Source organism: Acomys minous, assembly GCF_964271855.1.
Source record: "Acomys minous genome assembly, chromosome: 16".
Taxonomy (NCBI): Eukaryota; Metazoa; Chordata; class Mammalia; order Rodentia; family Muridae; genus Acomys; species Acomys minous.
The window spans coordinates 94,660,337-94,678,621 of NC_140498.1; the positions used below are offsets into that span (position 1 = coordinate 94,660,337).

The following is an 18,285-nucleotide window of genomic DNA, read 5'->3' on the forward strand; positions in this document are numbered from 1 at the left end:
TACAGCTCTGTGCTGTAAGTTGTTTGCTCTGTGTGTGTGTTTGCATGTTTGTGTATATTGGTGTGAGTGTGTGTGTATTAGTATGAGTGTGTATTTGATTGTTTCTCCGTGTGTGTGTGTGTGTGGTATGTGTGTTTGCATGTTTTGTGTATATATGTATGTGTATGGTTTGTGTATGTTTGCATGTTTGTGTGAGTGTGGTGTGCATGTTTATTTGTTTACATGTTTGTGTGTGCATAGCTATGTGTTTTATGGTTGCATGTATATATATGTTTGTATACATGTGTATTTTCACATTTGTATGTGTGTGTTTGCATATTTGTGTGTATGTGTGCCTGTGTAATATGTGTGGTATGTGTGTGTATTTGTTTGCATGTTTGTGTGTGTTTGTATGTGTGTATGTGCTTTCATGTTTGTGTGTGTGTGTTTGCATGTTTGTGTGTATGTGTGTGTATGCATGTGCATGTTTGTGGAGGATATGAGTGTGTGTGTGTAGACCAGAGAGCTACTCTTGGGGTTGGCTCTCTTCTACCCTGTGGGGCCCAGGGACCGCCCTGCTTGGCAGTAGCCTTGGATGAGGGAGGCCTGTGTCCGCTTGCATGTCCCTCTAAATGATGCATCTGACTTTGATCACACGCATGCCTGATTGTGCATACTAAGTTAATAGGGGATTCTCTTTGAAGTCCACATGGGGGACACAGCTTCCCTCACTGCACGTGTGCCCAAGCCACTTGAGGAGAGATCTAGGCCCCCTGCTCTCATACCAGACATAGGTGGAGTGTGCCTGAGTCGAATCTAAGTTTATCGGCTGTTAGAAGGACAGACATGCCCCACTGTTCACAGGCAGAGTGTGTGTGTGCCCACAGTTTGATGTTGGGGTGGGGGTGAGGTTCATAATTTGTGAAAAGACTGCTGGGTGCATTGGTCAGAGATGGGCACATCAGCATGGGACATGCAGATCAGGGTCCCAGGCTGCCAAATGCATCATCACCAGGAGAGAGGTGAGCGCAGCCCAACCAAGCGGAGCCCGGCATACGGCACCATTCCCTGTGCTTGCTGCCCACCGCGACGCAGGGCTCTCACGGAACCAGAAGCTCAGCCATTTTAGCTGCGCCTGAACGTTTAGCTGGGTGGTGAATCTCAAGCCAGGGCCTCACGCTTGCTCAGCCTCTGAGCTGTAGCAGTTGCTGTGCCAGGTACATTTGCTTCACAGCTGTCGTTTGTACTGTCCCCTTCATTCTGAGATGCTTTACCACCGAGGTCTGCCTTTTTCTTTAACTATCATTTCTTCCCACATCTCTCATCTGAGAACACTTTCCGCATCCCTCTGGCTGGGAGATACTCTCGTTATTTACTTTTAAGAATTGTATTGATTTTATACTCACATGTAAATCTAAAGGCAGGTCAGTTACACACTGCATGCTTGGCTATACACTACATGCATGTGTGCCCCACATAGTGTAAGGTGAGGGCAAAGAGGCAAAGCCGTGTTTATAGATAGCTAATGACTCCTGCTTGTCATTTGAAATGCTTTTTCATTTTTTCTCTTAAGTGTCTTAGTACTTTACCAAAATACAAAACAAAACAAAGAGGATAAAAAAACTAACTTAAAAATTTTTAAAGATTTATTTATTATTATTTATATAGTATTCTACCTGCATGTATGCCTGCAGGCCAGAAGAGGGCACCAGATCTCGTTATAGATGATTGTGAGCGACCATGTGGTTCCTGGGAATTGAACTCGTTGGGACCGTTGGGAGAAGTAGCCGGTGCCCTTAACCGCCGAGCCACCTCTTTAACTTAAGTTTAAGTTGTGTGTCTGTGCGGCTGTGTGTGAGGAGCCTGTCTCGGAGGCCAGAAGAGGAGGCCACGGGTGCTGAGAGCTCAGCCGTGAGCACAGGCATGCCTACCTGTTGAGCTGCCTTCAGCCCTTGCTCAGTCTCGGTCCCGTCAGGGTGACTGGGTGAGTCCCCGACCTTGGTCTTTTCTTCATAAGGTTCTCTTGGGTGTTGCAGAGCCTTGACCTGCAGGTTCTGGATGTCCCTGCCTCAGGTCCAGGCTCGCCCTCCCGCCCGCATGCTGTCCATCCTGTGTCCACCGGGGGCGCTGGAGACCACACCGCCGAGTTCCCGCCTCCTTGCTGAGCTCTGGCTGTTCTCCGCAGTGTGTAGTCACACCGAGGTTACACGAGTAAGATGCAACCTGACTGTGACTTAATCCCTTGTTGACCGTGTTGTCACGGTCTTCCAACACACAGTTCACAAGCCGAGCCCGGGACCTGCGGGGGTGCTCACACCCAGAGCCTGGGCCCTGCCAAGGTGACTCCAGTTTTTCTGTCTGCAATCTTTGTTTCTTGAGACAGGGTTTCTCTGTGTAGCCTTGGCTGTCCTGAACTCGCTTTGTAGACCAGGCTGGCCTTGAACTCTGCCTCCCGAGTGCTGGGATTACAGGCGTGCGCCACCACTGTGCCCAGCTTGCCATCTTTTTGAAACAGAATTTCTCGTGGCCTGGAACCCATGGGTCAGCTGTGTGGCCAGCAAGACCCAGGCATCTGCTCACCTCCGCCTCCCACACGCAGGACTACACGCGTGTGTCACCGTGCCCAGCTTTTCTGCATGTGTCCTGGGGCGTCACACTCAGGTCTCCGTGGTTGCACGGCGAGCATTTTACCAACAGGAACATCTCCTCGGCTCCCTGGCTGATTTCATGCCAGGCTCTGCTTTTGGCAGCTAATGAGCATGGGTTGCACGATCCCTCGGTTTCCCCACCAGCCTCAGCGGAGCCACAGGACCAGAATTAGTACGAGATGAGACGCTACAAGCTGGTAGAACAGTGTCTCACACTACAGGTGCTGGGTTTCTGTTAGATGGCACTGCTGTTCACACACACACACACACACAGCATATACACACATACATACACACAGCACACGTATGTACACGAACACAACACACACATACATATACAATGTACACACACACTCACATATGTACATATACATAATACATATACAATATATGCATACATATACACAATTGCACACATACACATATAAATGTATGTACTCACACACACATGCAATACATATACACACACACATAGAGACAATATACAGACATATACACATACATAGAAATATATTTAAACATACACATAAATACATATACAGATACACACAATACACACACATAAATGCATATACACACAACATACACACATACATATATAAGTACATATACACATAATATACACATATAAATACATATACACATACACACATAAATGCATATACACATACACACAATACACACACACACACACACACACATGCATACACCATGTACTGCTTAATCGTGGGTATGTTCTGAGAAACGCACCGTTATTCGGCTCTGCTACTACAAAAGCATTATAGACTCATCCATGGTAACCCAGCGCAGGCCTGCGATCCACACATACATGCACACATGTGCACACTCGTTGGCTACACACCCAAACAAGGTCTTGTTATCCTAAGGGGTGCTGTGGTCAGTCGGTTGTGATACAGCGGTCAGCGTTTGTGAGTCTAGACATGCCTAAACATGGAAGAAGCATGGCGAAAACACCCGTGCAAATCGTGTTGGCGTCTTAGTGCCACGATGGTCCCCTCAGCCTGTACCGCCTCAGGCTTTAGCGTCTGTTTCCTCGCAGGCGCCAGAGTCCCGGTAGGTGGTTCTGGTTAACCGAGCTGCAGAGGATGTTTCTGGTTAACCGAGCTGCTGAGGATGTTTCTGGTTAACCAAGCTGCTGAGGATGTTTCTGGTTAACCGAGCTGCTGAGGATGTTTCTGGTTAACCGAGCTGCTGAGGATGTTTCTGGTTAACCGAGCTGCTGAGGATGTCTCTGGTTAACTAAGCTGCCGAGGGAGTTTCTGGTTAACTGAGCTGCTGAGGATGTTTCTGGTTAACCGAGCTACTGAGGATGTTTCTGGTTAACCGAGCTACTGAGGATGTTTCTGGTTAACTAAGCTGCCGAGGATGTTTCTGGTTAACTGAGCTGCCGAGGATGTTTCTGATTAACTGAGCTGCTGAGGATGTTTCTGGTTAACTAAGCTGCCGAGTATGTTTCTGGTTAACTGAGCTGCTGAGGATGTTTCTGGTTAACTGAGCTGCTGAGGATGTTTCTGATTAACTGAGCTGCTGAGGATGTCTCTGGTTAACTAAGCTGCCGAGGGAGTTTCTGGTTAACTGAGCTGCTGAGGACGTTTCTGGTTAACCGAGCTATTGAGGATGTTTCTGGTTAACCGAGCTACTGAGGACGTTTCTGGTTAACTAAGCTGCCGAGGATGTTTCTGGTTAACTAAGCTGCCAAGGGAGTTTCTGGTTAACTGAGCTGCTGAGGATGTTTCTGGTTAACTGAGCTGCTGAGGATATTTCTGGTTAACTGAGCTGCTGAGGATGTTTCCGGTTAACCGAGCTGCTGAGGATATTTCTGTCCCCCACAGAAGGAAGAAGTGAGGAGGAAACACATCCGCCTGCACATGGAAGGGACTCTCACTGCCCGGGACAAGGTGGGCGTGCAGGACTTTGTGCTACTGGACGCCTACACCAGCGAATCCGCCTTCCTGGAGAATCTTCGCAAGCGGTTCAGAGAGAACCTCATCTATGTAAGTACCCTCACCTATATGTATGTACCCTCATCTGTGAGATTACTGCTCCCCAGTGGCCTTTATCCGCGGCTCCCTCTCTGTGCACAGCCTGGTGGCCCTGAGTGGCCTCACCACTGACATAGCCACAAGCGGCCAGCAGAGGGCGCTCGCTGCAAGGCCAGGAGAGACATGAGTGACTTAAACACCCCACACCACAGGCAGAGGATGCTCCCTCACTTTACAAAAGCTGTGAACACAGGAACAGACTAGGGTTCAGGCAGCCCCTGCTGTGCCCTCCTGGAGCAGCCTCTCCAGTCCCTGAGCTCAGCACTGCTGCCAGGGAGGGGGACAAGGGGACAGAGCTGGGACAGGGGGATTCCTGAAAGGACTCTTTGGGACAAGGGGACAGATACCAGACAGGGTATATAAGTGACCATCTCTGTCCCTGTAAGTCTTAAAGGACCCAAGGAAACAGCGTTTTACTAAAAGTGTGGTCTTGTCCTACCTGGTGTGCACAGGGTTGGGTCTCCAGCAAAACAAAAGTGTCTGTGTTATAGTGGGGGGGGCAGCCTTCCCCTCGTGGGCACGGTTAGCACTTCATCCTCCCAGCTTCCACACAGACGCTCTCTCCGCAGCGGAAGCTGCTGGAGACGCCTAGCTAATGCAGCCTCTGCACGCCTCTGGCCGCTCCTCTGACGCCGTCTGCTCTCGCCCTCCGCACGCAGGCTCCGTGTCAGCCGAGTGCACACCTCACCTACCTGTTGGGTCAGCGCCTGGGGGTCAGCGCTCGGGACACTATTTGTACGCTGAGTCCCTCACGTACCGTGTGGTCTCCTTCCTTCAGACATATATCGGCACGCTGCTTGTGTCTGTGAATCCGTACCAGGAGCTGGGGATCTACACTGCCAGCCAGATGGAGCTTTACCAAGGGGTCAATTTCTTTGAACTACCACCACATGTGTAAGTGGCTCCCCAGGGTCAGGTCTGGGCCCGCTTCCTTTTTCTCATTATATATATACATATATATATATATATATATATATATATATATATATATATATATACAATATAATACATATATATTGTTGTTGTTTTTGGTTTTTTGAGACAGGGTTTCTCTCTGTAGCCTTGACTGTCCTGGACTCGCTTTATAGACCAGGCTGGCCTCGAACTCACAGCGATCCGCCTGCCTCTGCCTCCCAAGTGCTGGGATTAAAGGCGGGCGCCACCACGCCTGGCCTCATTTTATATTTTATCCTTCTCTCTTCCTTCTTTGTATCCTCCTGTTGTCCATCCATCCATCCATCCTCACACCTCTTCGATGGATTTCCTTAGGTTCTGCACTCTCGCGTGTCACAGCAGTAGAAAATGTCAGCAGGTCGCTTTCGCTTCCCGGCTTAAGCGGACAGGAGGAGAGCTCTTTATGGAACCTTAGATAAGTGTGTGGCTAGAGAGGCATCTTCTCTGGGATGTGGTTGCTGTGGTGCCACCTACTGGTGCCCATGTGTCACTGCAGCTAAGGACCCCTGAGAGATTTCTTGCCTGGTCTGCACCCCTGGGCTTGGCTGAGCCTCCCTCAGCTGGGGCCCAGCTGGTCCTCTGAAGCATCTGTAGGTTTTTCCTTCTCTTCAGTCCCATCAGCAGCTGCCCCACCACTGCGCGCTGAGCTCACCAGCTCTCAGCAGAACTCCAAGTTTGGTTTCTGATCCTGGAAATAAATTGCTGGTGGTAGCTTCACCTCTCGTGCTGTGGGTAGCAGAGTCTCTAAGCTTTGGTTTCTCCTGCACCCCAGGGGTTGAGAAAACAGTGCTCTGCATTTAGTACCTAAGACGCTTTTTCTACCTATGGTTAATACAGTGTCTCACGAGGATATAGTTTAGCGTCTGACTTATTCTTGAAAGAATGTAAATGGGTTTAAAAAAAATAAATCTGGCTGGCCAGTGGATGCCAGGCATGCCTTTAATCCCAGCACTTGGGAGGCAGAGGCAGGCGGATCTGTGAGTCTGAGGCCAGCCTGGTCTACAGAGAGAGTTCCAGGACAGATAGCCAAGGCTACACAGAGAAACCCTGTCTTGAAAAGCCAGAAAGAAAGAAAGAAAGAAAGAAAGAAAGAAAGAAAGAAAGAAAGAAAGGAAAGAAAAGAAAGAAAAGAAAGAAAGAAAGAAATCTGATAGATACATGATAGATAGATAAATAGATAAGTAAATTGATGAGGCGGGATACAGCTTGATGGTAGACTGTGTTTTATATGCATAAAGCCTTAGGATTCAATCTCTAAATCAAATTAATTAGGTTGTATTAGTTTCTTTCAGTTGCTGTGATAAAATACCCTGACAAACGCATCTTAGGGGAGAAAGGGTCTGACATTGGTGGGGACGTTAGGGAGGCAGGACCTTGACACAGTTGGTCACAGTCAGGAAGCAGAGAGCGCCGATGCCCACGGCTGCCCAGTTCTCTGTCTCAGTCCAGCATCCCAGGCAGAGACCGGCGCCCGCGGCCGGCAGATCTTCTCCGCCGACTGTCACACGGGCAGAATCTGGAAAGGCATCCCTTGCCTTGAACTTCCGTGTTACTGAAGTTTGTACCAGGTCACTCAGGTGATCCCGGCAGAGGGGTCTGTCGAGGTGGCACAGTGCAGCTGCGGCTTCTCAGAGACAGGGGAGGCATTAGAGCCAGGGCCAGCGCGCAGCATTAAGAACCGGTGCTTGCGTCCGCTCCCTCCGTAGCTACGCCATCGCCGACAACGCCTACCGCATGATGTGCTTGGAGCTCAACAACCACTTCATCCTCATCTCCGGGGAGAGTGGAGCCGGGAAGACGGAGGCCTCCAAGAAGATCCTCCAGTACTTTGCGGTGACCTGCCCCATGACCGAGTCGCTCCAAATAGCCCGAGACAGACTGCTGCTCTCCATCCCAGTCCTGGAGGTGAGCGGCTTCGAGAAGCCCCCAAGGAAAGGCGGTCCTCTTCCCAGGTATAGCAGTAAAACCAGTCACGTGACTACGGAGGAAAGGGACTTGACAGGCACCGTGACAGCTAGGGACATGACCTCGGCGTGAGGTGGGCAGGCTTGGATGTAATCCAGCCGACCTCAGCAAAGGCCTTGGACCCAGGAGCGTATCTCCCCAGCCGCTCAGAGCGCCCGACTCTCCAGAGGTCGTGGGGGGTCCCGTGGGTTGAGTGACAAAGCGCATGGCAATTAGCAAACTTATAAAATGCACATTTCCCTTGAATTGAAATCATCTGGGTTGTCATTTCTACGGCGACAGTGCTGGCTCATGCAGAACAAGTCACTGTGTCCTGGGTGGCTGCCCTGTCTGTCAGAGGAGCTCAGGGTAAAGGGGTTTGCAGCTGGCCCTTGGGTGTGAGAAGGAACGGGGTGACGGGCTGCCAGCCACACCTGGGAAGGCCGTGACAGTCACATACTCTGCTCAGTCATTTCTAATGATCTCGTCAGAGATCCCAGGGCACACACACCCTCCTCAACATGTCCAAATATGGTGTTAGAATTAGATCCCCTGTGCCAATGGCTGTGTTTTGGAGGACAAAGTGTGGCTTCCTCCCTAACTCCTCCTCCTGTCCTGTCTTCCATTTTCATCATGAGCGTGGTCGGGGGCAGGGACTTGCTGAAGTGACAATGTGCGACGTTTGTATTCAAAGGCTTTTGGAAATGCCAAGACGCTCCGGAATGACAACTCCAGCAGATTTGGGAAATACATGGACATACAGTTTGACTTTCAGGTATGCTGGAATTCCTGTGCATGCTCAGGGGGCCCCTTACCAGGACAGCCTTCAGGAGAGAGAGCAGCATCATTGACCCAAACCAGGGGAAACTGCAGGGGCAGGGTAACTTTTTAAAGTGTGTGAGTGTGGGATGTGTGTGTGGGGGGGTGTTTGTATGTGTGTGTGGAGTATGTATGTGTATGTGTGTGTGGTGCGTGAGTATGGTATGTGTGTGTGTGTGTTGTGAATGTATGTGTGTGTATGTGTGTTTGTGTGGATGGTATATGTATGATTCGTGTGTGTGTGTGTGTGTGTGGTATGTGGTGTGAATATGTGAATGTGTGTGTATGGTGCATGTATGTGCTATGTGTGTGTGTGGTATGTATGTGTGTGTATGTGTGTGTGTATGTGTGTGTGTGATGTGAATATGTGAGTGTGTGTGTATGGTGCATGTATGTGCTATGTGGTGTGTGTTTGTGTGTGTGTGTGGTATGTGTGTGTGTCTGTGGTGTGTGTGTGTCTGTGGTGTGTGTGTGTGTCTGTGGTGTGTGTGTGTCTGTGGTGTGTGTGTGTGTGTGTGTGTGTGTGTGTGTGTGTGTGTGTAGCTGCTGGTGCATTCATGCACATGTACCAGGGCACCCATGTGGAGGTCACAGGACAGTTTCAGGTGACCACACCTGCTTTGCTTGAGACCAGGTGGCTTGTTCCACCACTGTGCGTGTCAGGCCAGGCAGCCTGTGAGCTTCTTGGGGATCTCTACTTCTCATCTCATTGTAAGGGCGCTGGGATTACAGACATGTGCTGGGGATCGCAGCCTAGGCCCTCACACTGTAGAGCCAGCACTTTACCTCTGAGCCCTCTTCCCACCCCCACCTCACCTCTGTGTAAACATTAACACCATGGTGAGTGACCATAGCTCTGCCTCTTGATGGACCAGAATCACCCCTGACAATGCTGGGTGCAGGTGGAGACATGGATGGCTAGGAATGCACACACACACACACACACACACACACACACACACACATACACACACAAACACACACACACACACACAGCTGTTGGGGTCACAGTGAGCCCATTGGAAAATGGCCACTGCGCCAACAATGGGCTCCTATGCAGTGAGGCTGTTGTCATGTAATATGGAGTACGGCCTAGTGCACACAGCCCAGCACGGAGGAGGCTGAGGCAGGAGGATAGCCTTGGTTTTGAGGCCAGCCTGGGATACAGTGTGAGGTGTGAGCAGCGTTCCACCCACAGAGGTATGCACAGGCATACAACCACGCCCACAGCAGCCCTGCTCACAATGGCAGAAGACAGGGTGCAGCCGCCAGCCAGGAGAGGCTTCCTGTCCACTCACAGGATGGCTAACGTGGGGTGTGTTCACACAGTGAGGGGACACAGATGAACCACAGCTTGGTATCACGCCTGTGGGTCCTGGACATGGACTGGCTGCTATTTTTTACAGAGCTTAAAAACAAATGCCAAGTAAACGACACGTTGTGCGGGTGTGTGGCCCACAAGAAGGAGCCCACGACCTCCTCAGATAGGACAGGGTAGGAAATACCTTCCCCTCCATGAGCCACACGGCCTCAATCAAAACACCATGTGCTGTACAGCATGAAGGTAGCCATGAGCGACACGTGGATGGATGGATGGATGGATGGATGGATGCTGCAGTGCTACGTATGGAACTAAAGCGTGTCTATTGCATGCAAGCACATGCTCTGCTTTCAGCCATATATTCCAAGTGGCAAAGTGACAGGCTGGGGTGCAGCAGCTATCCGAGTGAGGTCTACCTGGCTGGGGCCCTCCCAGGAGCCGGCCCGTGAGCTGCTGAGGGCACGAACATAGACTTTGAAAGATGTTTCATAGCTCTGTGTGGTTTCAGTTTTTTTTTCTTTTTTCTTTTTTCTTTTTTCTTTTCTTTTTTTTTTTTTTCCGAGACAGGGTCTCTTTGTGTTAGCCTTGGCTGTCCTGTACCAGGCCGGCCTTGAACTCACAGAGATCTGCCTGCCTCTGCCTCCCAAGTGCTATCAAGAAGGCCAGCCCAGACATGAATGTTGCATATATGTCCGTCCGTGGGCTGTCACCACTCAGGGCAAGATGTAGGAACTCTAGCAGCCAGATGTTGGTCCAACAAGATCTGCCATTCCAAGGGTTACCATGGCGCCGACCTCTGCTGTGACAGCTTCATATGAGCGTGGAGGTCAGGGGACAGCTTGTAGGAGCTGGCTCTCTCATCCTACCAAGTGGGTTCTGGGACTCGAACTCCGACCATCTTGCTTAGTGACGAATGCCTTTACCTGCTGAGCCATCTCACTGGCCCACAGTGTTGACTGTGATACAAGAGCAGGTGGGCGTCTCTCCGGTCACTGCGCGGGACAGTGGCCGCTTCCTTCCCTCTTCATAGCCACGGTGTCTTAATTGTTACTTTTAATAATATGTTCAGTGAGGATGTTCATTCCAGAACTACACAGGAGAACACGCAGCCCAACTTAACATGGGCACAAAAGAATTTCAAGCAGATGGTGAGTGAACTTCCATTAATGGTCACAGAGTTACAGACTACAATCTTAGTCAAGAAGCCACATGACCCATTAGAACTCACAAAACTACCAGAGCTGACAGTGAGCACGGCAGCAGGGCTGAGGACAGAGTGGGGTCCACCTGTGATCACACCGTGGCTGAGGGTGATCACACCATGGCTGGCGAGAGCCCACAGTGCCTCCTGAGTGCCTGGGCCCAACACGAGTGAGGACTTTTTGCCTGCTCAAAGACACAGCAGGAATGCCAGGGACACTATTTTAACAGTGTCCATCTACAAAAAGCCAAAAATGAAAACAGGGCAGGTGATATGGCTCAGTGGGTAAAGGGGCCTGCTGCAAAGTCTGAGCACCTGAGTTCAGTCACCGAGACCCACTCCTGAAAGTGGGTACGAGAGAACTCACTCCTGAAAGTTGTCCTCTGACTGCCACACAACCGCTGTGGCAATGACTGTGGCCCCGCCACAATGTTTTTGTAAGTGGACACTTTGCCTACAGCAACTAGGTTTCTCAAATGTATCACGCTGACTGAGGAGTGCCAGGAATAAAATATGGAATGCAAGATGTAATGCCTCCCACTGTAGTCTAGGCAAGGCCTAGAACTTACTACAAAACCCAGGCTCAGCCTCCTGCGTGCTGGGCTGGGTGCCACAGCACTGGGCTGTGTTCTGGATTACATGACAACATCCTCACTGCATAGGAGCCCATCGTTGGGGTGATGACCATTTTATAATGGGTTCACCATGAACCCCAGCAGCCGTGTGTGTGGGCTCCTAGCCACCCATGTCTCCACCCGCACCCAGCGTTGTCAGAGGTGATTCTTGTCCACCAAGATATAGAGCTAAGCACTAGAGAGGTGGCTCGGTGGTTAAGAGCATTAGCTGCTCTTCCAGAGGACCTGGGTTCCACCCCTAGCACCCACATGGCGGCTCACAACTGTCCCTAGCTCATGTTCCCGTGGATCCAACTTTGTCACACAGATATTCATGTAGGCCAAACTCCAGATGTACATTAAAATCAATAAATAGAAATTTAAAAAGAGGTAGAACTATAGTACTATGGCAACTCATTGGGGCCTTTAAGTTAGTACGAGGCTGAGGTGGGACTGGGGAGACGGCTCAGCGGTAAAGTCACTTGTCACCAAGCCTGATGACACGCGGCAGGACGGGAGAACCAGCTCCTGCAAGTGAGTGACCCTGTGACCTCCACACCCAAACTGAAGTGCACGTGTCCTTCCCTTCCCACCACATACACAGCTGTGTACATGTGACTAAAATATTTGATTTTTAAAAAGAATCTGTGTTTATGTGTGTGAGTAGATGCTGCATGGGTGTGGGCGCCCCACTTGTTAAACAAACCACAAACCTGATGGCCGAGGCTCACCCCAGAGCCCGCCTGGTGGGAGGAAGGCACCAAATCCTGAAAGCTTTTCTCACTTCTCCACACGCGTGCTTGTGTGCGCGCACGCACACAACTTTCATATCATTTTTAAAGTTAGCGCAATGGGCCTTAGTCTGAAACATTAAACAGTAAAGCAAATGGAGAAAACGCATTTGTGACCTCGGAGTTGGCGAAACCAGAGCCACGGACACGTCAGCCGCTGCCCCCCCCCCCCTCCATTCCTGTAACTGTAGCGCTTGGGAGTTAAGGCAGGAAAAGCAGCATTTCAGAGCTAGCCTCAACTACACAGTAAGACTCTTTCCTCCTCAGAAATCCACCCTAAGCTAAACCACTGTTGTTTACCAGGTCTGCAGCAGGACGGGGCTTGTCACAGCCATCACTTTGTGTGTGTGTGTGTGTGTGTGTGTGTGTGTGTGTGTGTGTGTGTGTTTGTTTGTTTGTTTGTTTTGAAGGGCGTTCCGGTAGGTGGGCACATTATCAGTTACCTGATCGAGAAATCCCGAGTCGTCTACCAAAACCACGGCGAGCGGAATTTCCACATCTTCTACCAGCTGCTAGCGGGCGGTGACGTCCGGCGCCTCGCTTCCCTGGGGCTTGAGCAAGACCCCCAGCTGTACAAGTACCTCTCACAGGTTGGAACGGCCAGCGCCTGGCTTTGGTGGCCTCTGGGAGGAGGGGGGCGGTCACGGGTGTTTGCTGTTCTTGATGTACCCTCCTGAATGTCGCTTGTCACAAGCAAGCTAGCATCTCCACTCGAGACTTGACGGCTATCTCATCTCAGTAAAGCAACTGAATGTCTAGTTCCCAGTAGAAATTAGAATCAGTCAAACAGTCTTAGAAACAGAGATACCCCTCCAGGGATAGGGCACTGGCCTCATATGTGCGAGTCCCTGGGTTCGAAACCCAGCGCCAAGTAGGTGAACAGACAGATGTCTGAGCCGACCTTTGGGTATTTAGATTTGGTTCTTCCAGGGTGAGATGGGGCAGCCAGAGCTATTTATGATTTGCACAGCTCCCTTGTTACAAGCAGGAAGCTCAGTGGTAAAGTACCTGCCACGGATACACAAGGTCTTGAGTGCTAGCGCCACACACACCCCTGAGTTATGGTTATGATGCACAGCCAAGGCTAGGGTTAGTGACAGGTGTGACACACACACTGATGTCCCTCTCTGGCCCCCACCCGCCAATCTGAAAGAACTCTCTCCAGCTCCCCGACCTCCACTTTGAGAGCGCAGCTGCAAAATGAGAGCAGTTCAGGAGGTTCCTGATGGGGCCCGGAACATCGAAAACACTCATTTTCTGCAGCCTGTGCCAGGGCTCTAAGATGCCCAGGCCATGTGACGTATATTTGCTCCCACTAGCACCTTTCTTTGCCTGAAGGTTTTTTCTTTTTTGTTTGTTTGTTTTTGGTTTTTCGAGACGGGGTTTCTCTGTGTACCCTTGGCTGTCCTGGACTCACTTTGTAGACCAGGCTGGCCTCGAATTCACAGCGACCCACCTGCCTCTGCCTCCCGAGTGCTGGGATTATAGGTGTGCGCTACCACTGCTGGGCACCGGAAGGTTTTTTATTCGTTTGTTTTTTTCCTTTTCACTGGGCCTGGTGTTGGGGGGTCACCTGAAGTCATCAGGCGGAACAGGTGAGAGTGAGTGAGGCTTTATAAAGTGGGTGACGTAAAGTGAGGGGTGGGGTACCTACAGCCCTTAGGAGAAAAGCAGGATTGACTCTAAAGAACCCAGACAAATGATAAGGACCAAGGAACTCTACACTTGAAAAGCCCGCAGCTGCTTCTCAGAACAGAGCATCGGAGTGAGTTGGTTTTGCATTTTTTTTTTCAAGGACCTGGTTTTCCCAGTATGGCCACATGCCTGAGTCATCTTTGGTGCATGATCCAGAGGGAGGCAGGCACAAGAGCGCCCCACATGTGCAGATGTGCGCATGTACACACACATGCACACACACACACACACACACACACACACACACACACACACACACACACACACATCTTTAGTCAGATTTTTTTCCTGGCCTTACTGCTTCAATCAGATCCATTTGCCCCACTGGCTTTGCAAACAGGTTCTAGCAATTTGCCAGTGTTTTTTGTTTGTTTGTTTGTTTTGTTTTGAATCCGTTTCCCGATGCCCCACAAACGTTGGGGAATTGCTCAGCTTTATTTCGCAGCTTGCATTTCCCATAAACCAAGTGTGTGTCCCAGAGGGACAGATCTGCACACGCTCTGCCTGCAGGGGGCAGGAGCAGACAAGGGAAGAGACAGCTGCTGAGATTCCACAGGACCCCATGCCAGGACCCCTGATGGACCACAACATCCAAGGCTGCCTGAGTCTCTTATCTAACATGGCCAAGTGTTTGCACATGACCTACATATCCTCCTGTGTATGCTAAGTTGTTGTTTTGTTTTTTTTTGTAAGACCAGACACAGTGTAAGTGCTGTCACAGGACAGTACGGGGCTGTGAAGATGGCTTGGTCAGTACAGTGTTGGCCACGCAAGTGTGAGGAACAGAGGTTGAATCTCTTGCATCCTCCTCAAAAGTGAAGAGGCAGAGTAAGAGAGAGGACCCTCGAGGCTCACGTCCAGCCAGGCTAACCAAGTCAGTGAGCAGCAGCTGTTATACTGTACTGTTTAGGGAAATAATAAATGAGTGATGTCTGCACATGCCCAGTGAGATGCAACTTACCTGAATATTTTTTTTTGAATGTGAGAATACAGAAGTCACAGACATGGAAGTCTTTTTCCCAAAATGTGAGTTTTATTCTGGCTGGCTGGCTGGTGGACACTGTGTACAATACAGCAATATCTTAAGATGACAAATCTTCAGGTAGCCATCAAACTGGAAACACTTTGTACTCCAGATGCAAAGCAATTTTTAAAAATGTCTATACCATTTCCTCTCTTTGTTTTGATTTGTTTTGTTTTCTTTTGTTTTTTCTGAGACAGGGTTTCTCTGTGAAGCCTTGGCTGTCCTGGACTCGCTTTGTAGACCAGGCTGGCATTTGAACTCACAGCGATCCACCCAGCGCTGGGATTAAAGGCGTGCGCCACTACACCCAGCTTACCATTTCCTCTTTGAGTTGTGACATTTGCTAAGCCAGCAACATGACTTGAGGGGTAAAGTCACTTGCCTCAAAGCCTGATGACCTGAGTTGTAACACACACACACACACATACATGCACACACGCACACATGTGCGCATACACACACGTGCACACACACACAGGCACACACAAACACACGCGTGTGCACACACACACACACACACCTTCCTGCAAGGTTGTCCTTGATATCCACACATGCACCCTGGCATATGTGTGCCTGTACATATATACATATGCATGGTAAATAAATGCACAAAATGACGATTGTGGCAGCGGTGGGTCTGTTGCTTAGTTGAAAGGCCACAACACTCAGAACCAAGAGAGAAGCCTCGTCCCACCTCCACCGCCACCACCACATATTGCCGGCCAGTCTGTAAAGTGCACCCACCTCCAGCCTAGCCCTGCAGTGAGGGGGTTTTGCTGATTACCCCAAGCACGTCAGGGCTGTCATGCTATTTCTTCTTCCTCTTCTTCCTCTTCTTCCTCTTCCTCCTCTTCCTCCTCCTCCTCCTCCTCCTCTTCTTCTTCTTCTTCTTCTTTCCAGTTTTTTGAGACAGGGTTTCTCTGTATAGCCTTGGCTGTCCTGGACTCGCTTTGTAGACCAGGCTGGCCTTGAACTCACAGCGATCCGCCTGCCTCTGCCTCCTGAGTGCTGGGATTACAGGCGTGAGCCACCACGCCCGGCGGCACTGCTATTTCTTTGCGCGCTTCAGCAGATCCCATATTACACAAACACCTTCCAGCTATTTAGCAAAACTGAAAAGGAAAAGCATTCTAAAACAGGTCCTGAAGATACAGTTCACTAGCTTTGAAAGTTTCTCGGGACAGGGATTTTATAAGATAAAATACCAAATAAAATCCAGAATAAGTCCGGGCGGCGGTGGTGGTGCACGCCTTTTATCCCAGCACTTGGAGGCGGAGGCAGGCGGATCATTGTGAGTTCGAGGCCTGCATGCTCTCTGAGTGAGTTTCAGGACAGCCAAGGCTACACAGAGAAACCCTGTCTTGAAAATACAAACAAACAAACAAAAACACACACAAAAATTTTAAAAATTGAAAATAAGGAGCTGCCAGCAAATGATCCCTGGTGGGTAGATGATCCCCTTCTTGTCTACGGTTCAGGACGTTTCACAAATGGGTTCTGTGTGGGTAGATAGCCACTTTGAGCCAGGAACAGGTGCGTGCGTGGCTCCATTGTCCTTAAAATACCACTACCTGATCCAACTGTGTCACAGGGTCACTGTGCCAGAGAGTCACCCGCCAACGACAAGAGTGACTGGAAAACGGTGTCCGGTGCCTTTTCTGTCATTGGTTTTACTGAAGCCGACCTTGAGGTAAAGGCCCTGGGGTTCTGTCTGTCTGGCTCCCCATCCCGTGCTTGGTCACCATAGGAGCACGAGACTCAGCAAATAAAGGCACACGTCAGAGGTGGGGCCCCGGACTGGGCTGGGGGTGGCACAGTCGGTAAAGACCTGGGACAGGGATGAAGGATCAGAAGCTACAGGTAGTTGAGAGCCACCATGTGTGTGCTGGGCACTGAACCCGGTCTTCTGCTGGAGCCACGCGAGCTCATAACCACTGAGCCATCTCTCCAGCCCCCTGAAAAAGGCAGGCACTGTGGCGCTCTCTTGTGATCCCAGCAATGAGAAGGCAGTAGAAGCCGGTCCCTCGGCTCACTGGCCGGCCAGCCTGGCTCACGTGGTAAGTTCCCGGCCAGCGAGAGAACTAGTAAAAAATGAATAAAAAGTAGACACCAATGCTTGTGACCTGAGTTGTCCTCTGTTCCATGTATTGCAAGCACATGCCTGCACACGTATGTGAACATGCATACACATGAACATACATGGGGTAAAGTATAGGACATTCTGTAATGCAAGCACACTGAGTTAAATAATAATGAAGAATATTTGGTATAAATGTGCCTCAAGTGTTGTAGCTGAACAATTCTAGAAGACCACTCGTAGCCTGTTCAAAGAGTAAATGGGCATTTTCGCCTCTTTCTACAGTGGCCGGGCGGTGGTGGCGCAAGCCTGTAATCCCAGTACTCGGGAGGCAGAGGCAGGTGGATCACTATGAATTCGAGGCCAGCCTGGTCTACAAAGTGAGTCCAGGAGAGCCAAGTCTACACAAAGAAACTCTGTCTCGAAAACAAACAAACAAACAAACAAAGGTTCTACAGTGTTGTACAGAGGAAGGTGATATGGTCCTGCCCCCAGGTTAAGTCCAGTCTGGATTTAGATCCATTGGACACAAATTTATTATTTAATTCCTCCTCAGTTTTGAAATGAACTGCATCATGGGTAAACATTGAATAGAATTTTGTCTCTTTTTTTCCCATTTTGATTACTATTTATTTTTGAAGGACCAAGATGTAGTTTTATAAAATGATAATAATATTTGAGACCATGTTAATAGAAAATCAAATAGCTTGACTGTAGGATTTGTCTGTTTATTTATTTTGTCTGTTTATTTTGAGACAGGATCTCACTATGTAACCCAGGCTGATGTGGAATTAGTCACTCTCCTGCCTCAGCCTCCCAAGTGCTGGAGTTACAGGCACAAGCCACCCCGGATAGCTGGAAGTTTGTTTTGTAAACTGTTTTTTGTTGTTGCCATTGTTTTTCAAGACAAAGTTTCTTTGCATAGCCTTGGCTGTTGTGAAACTTGCTTTGTAGACCAGGCTGGCCTCGAATTCACAGTGATCCACCTGCCTCTGCCTCTGGAGTGCTAGGACTAAAGGTGTGTGCTACCACGCCTGGCCTATAGGCGTGCCGGAGGCTGAGTGGCTCCCCTCCACCCTTTTTCCTCATTCAGATTATTAATACTGGGAGTTGCCAGGGCCCATTTCTAGGGAGCTGGCTCTGTGAGCTGGGCCC

General features: G+C 49.8%; 1 protein-coding gene across 1 annotated transcript in view; it reads left to right on the forward strand.

Annotated features, from left to right (window-relative positions):
* MYO1H (myosin IH) overlaps positions 1-18,285 on the forward strand; it is a 60,568-nt gene that overhangs the window by 8,813 nt on the left and 33,470 nt on the right. The window contains exons 2-7 of the mRNA XM_084761402.1: positions 4,481-4,642; positions 5,469-5,584; positions 7,351-7,549; positions 8,283-8,363; positions 12,745-12,924; positions 16,645-16,743. Of these exons, the coding sequence (XP_084617528.1) occupies positions 4,481-4,642; positions 5,469-5,584; positions 7,351-7,549; positions 8,283-8,363; positions 12,745-12,924; positions 16,645-16,743 (837 nt within the window). The remainder of the gene's footprint in view (positions 1-4,480; positions 4,643-5,468; positions 5,585-7,350; positions 7,550-8,282; positions 8,364-12,744; positions 12,925-16,644; positions 16,744-18,285) is intronic.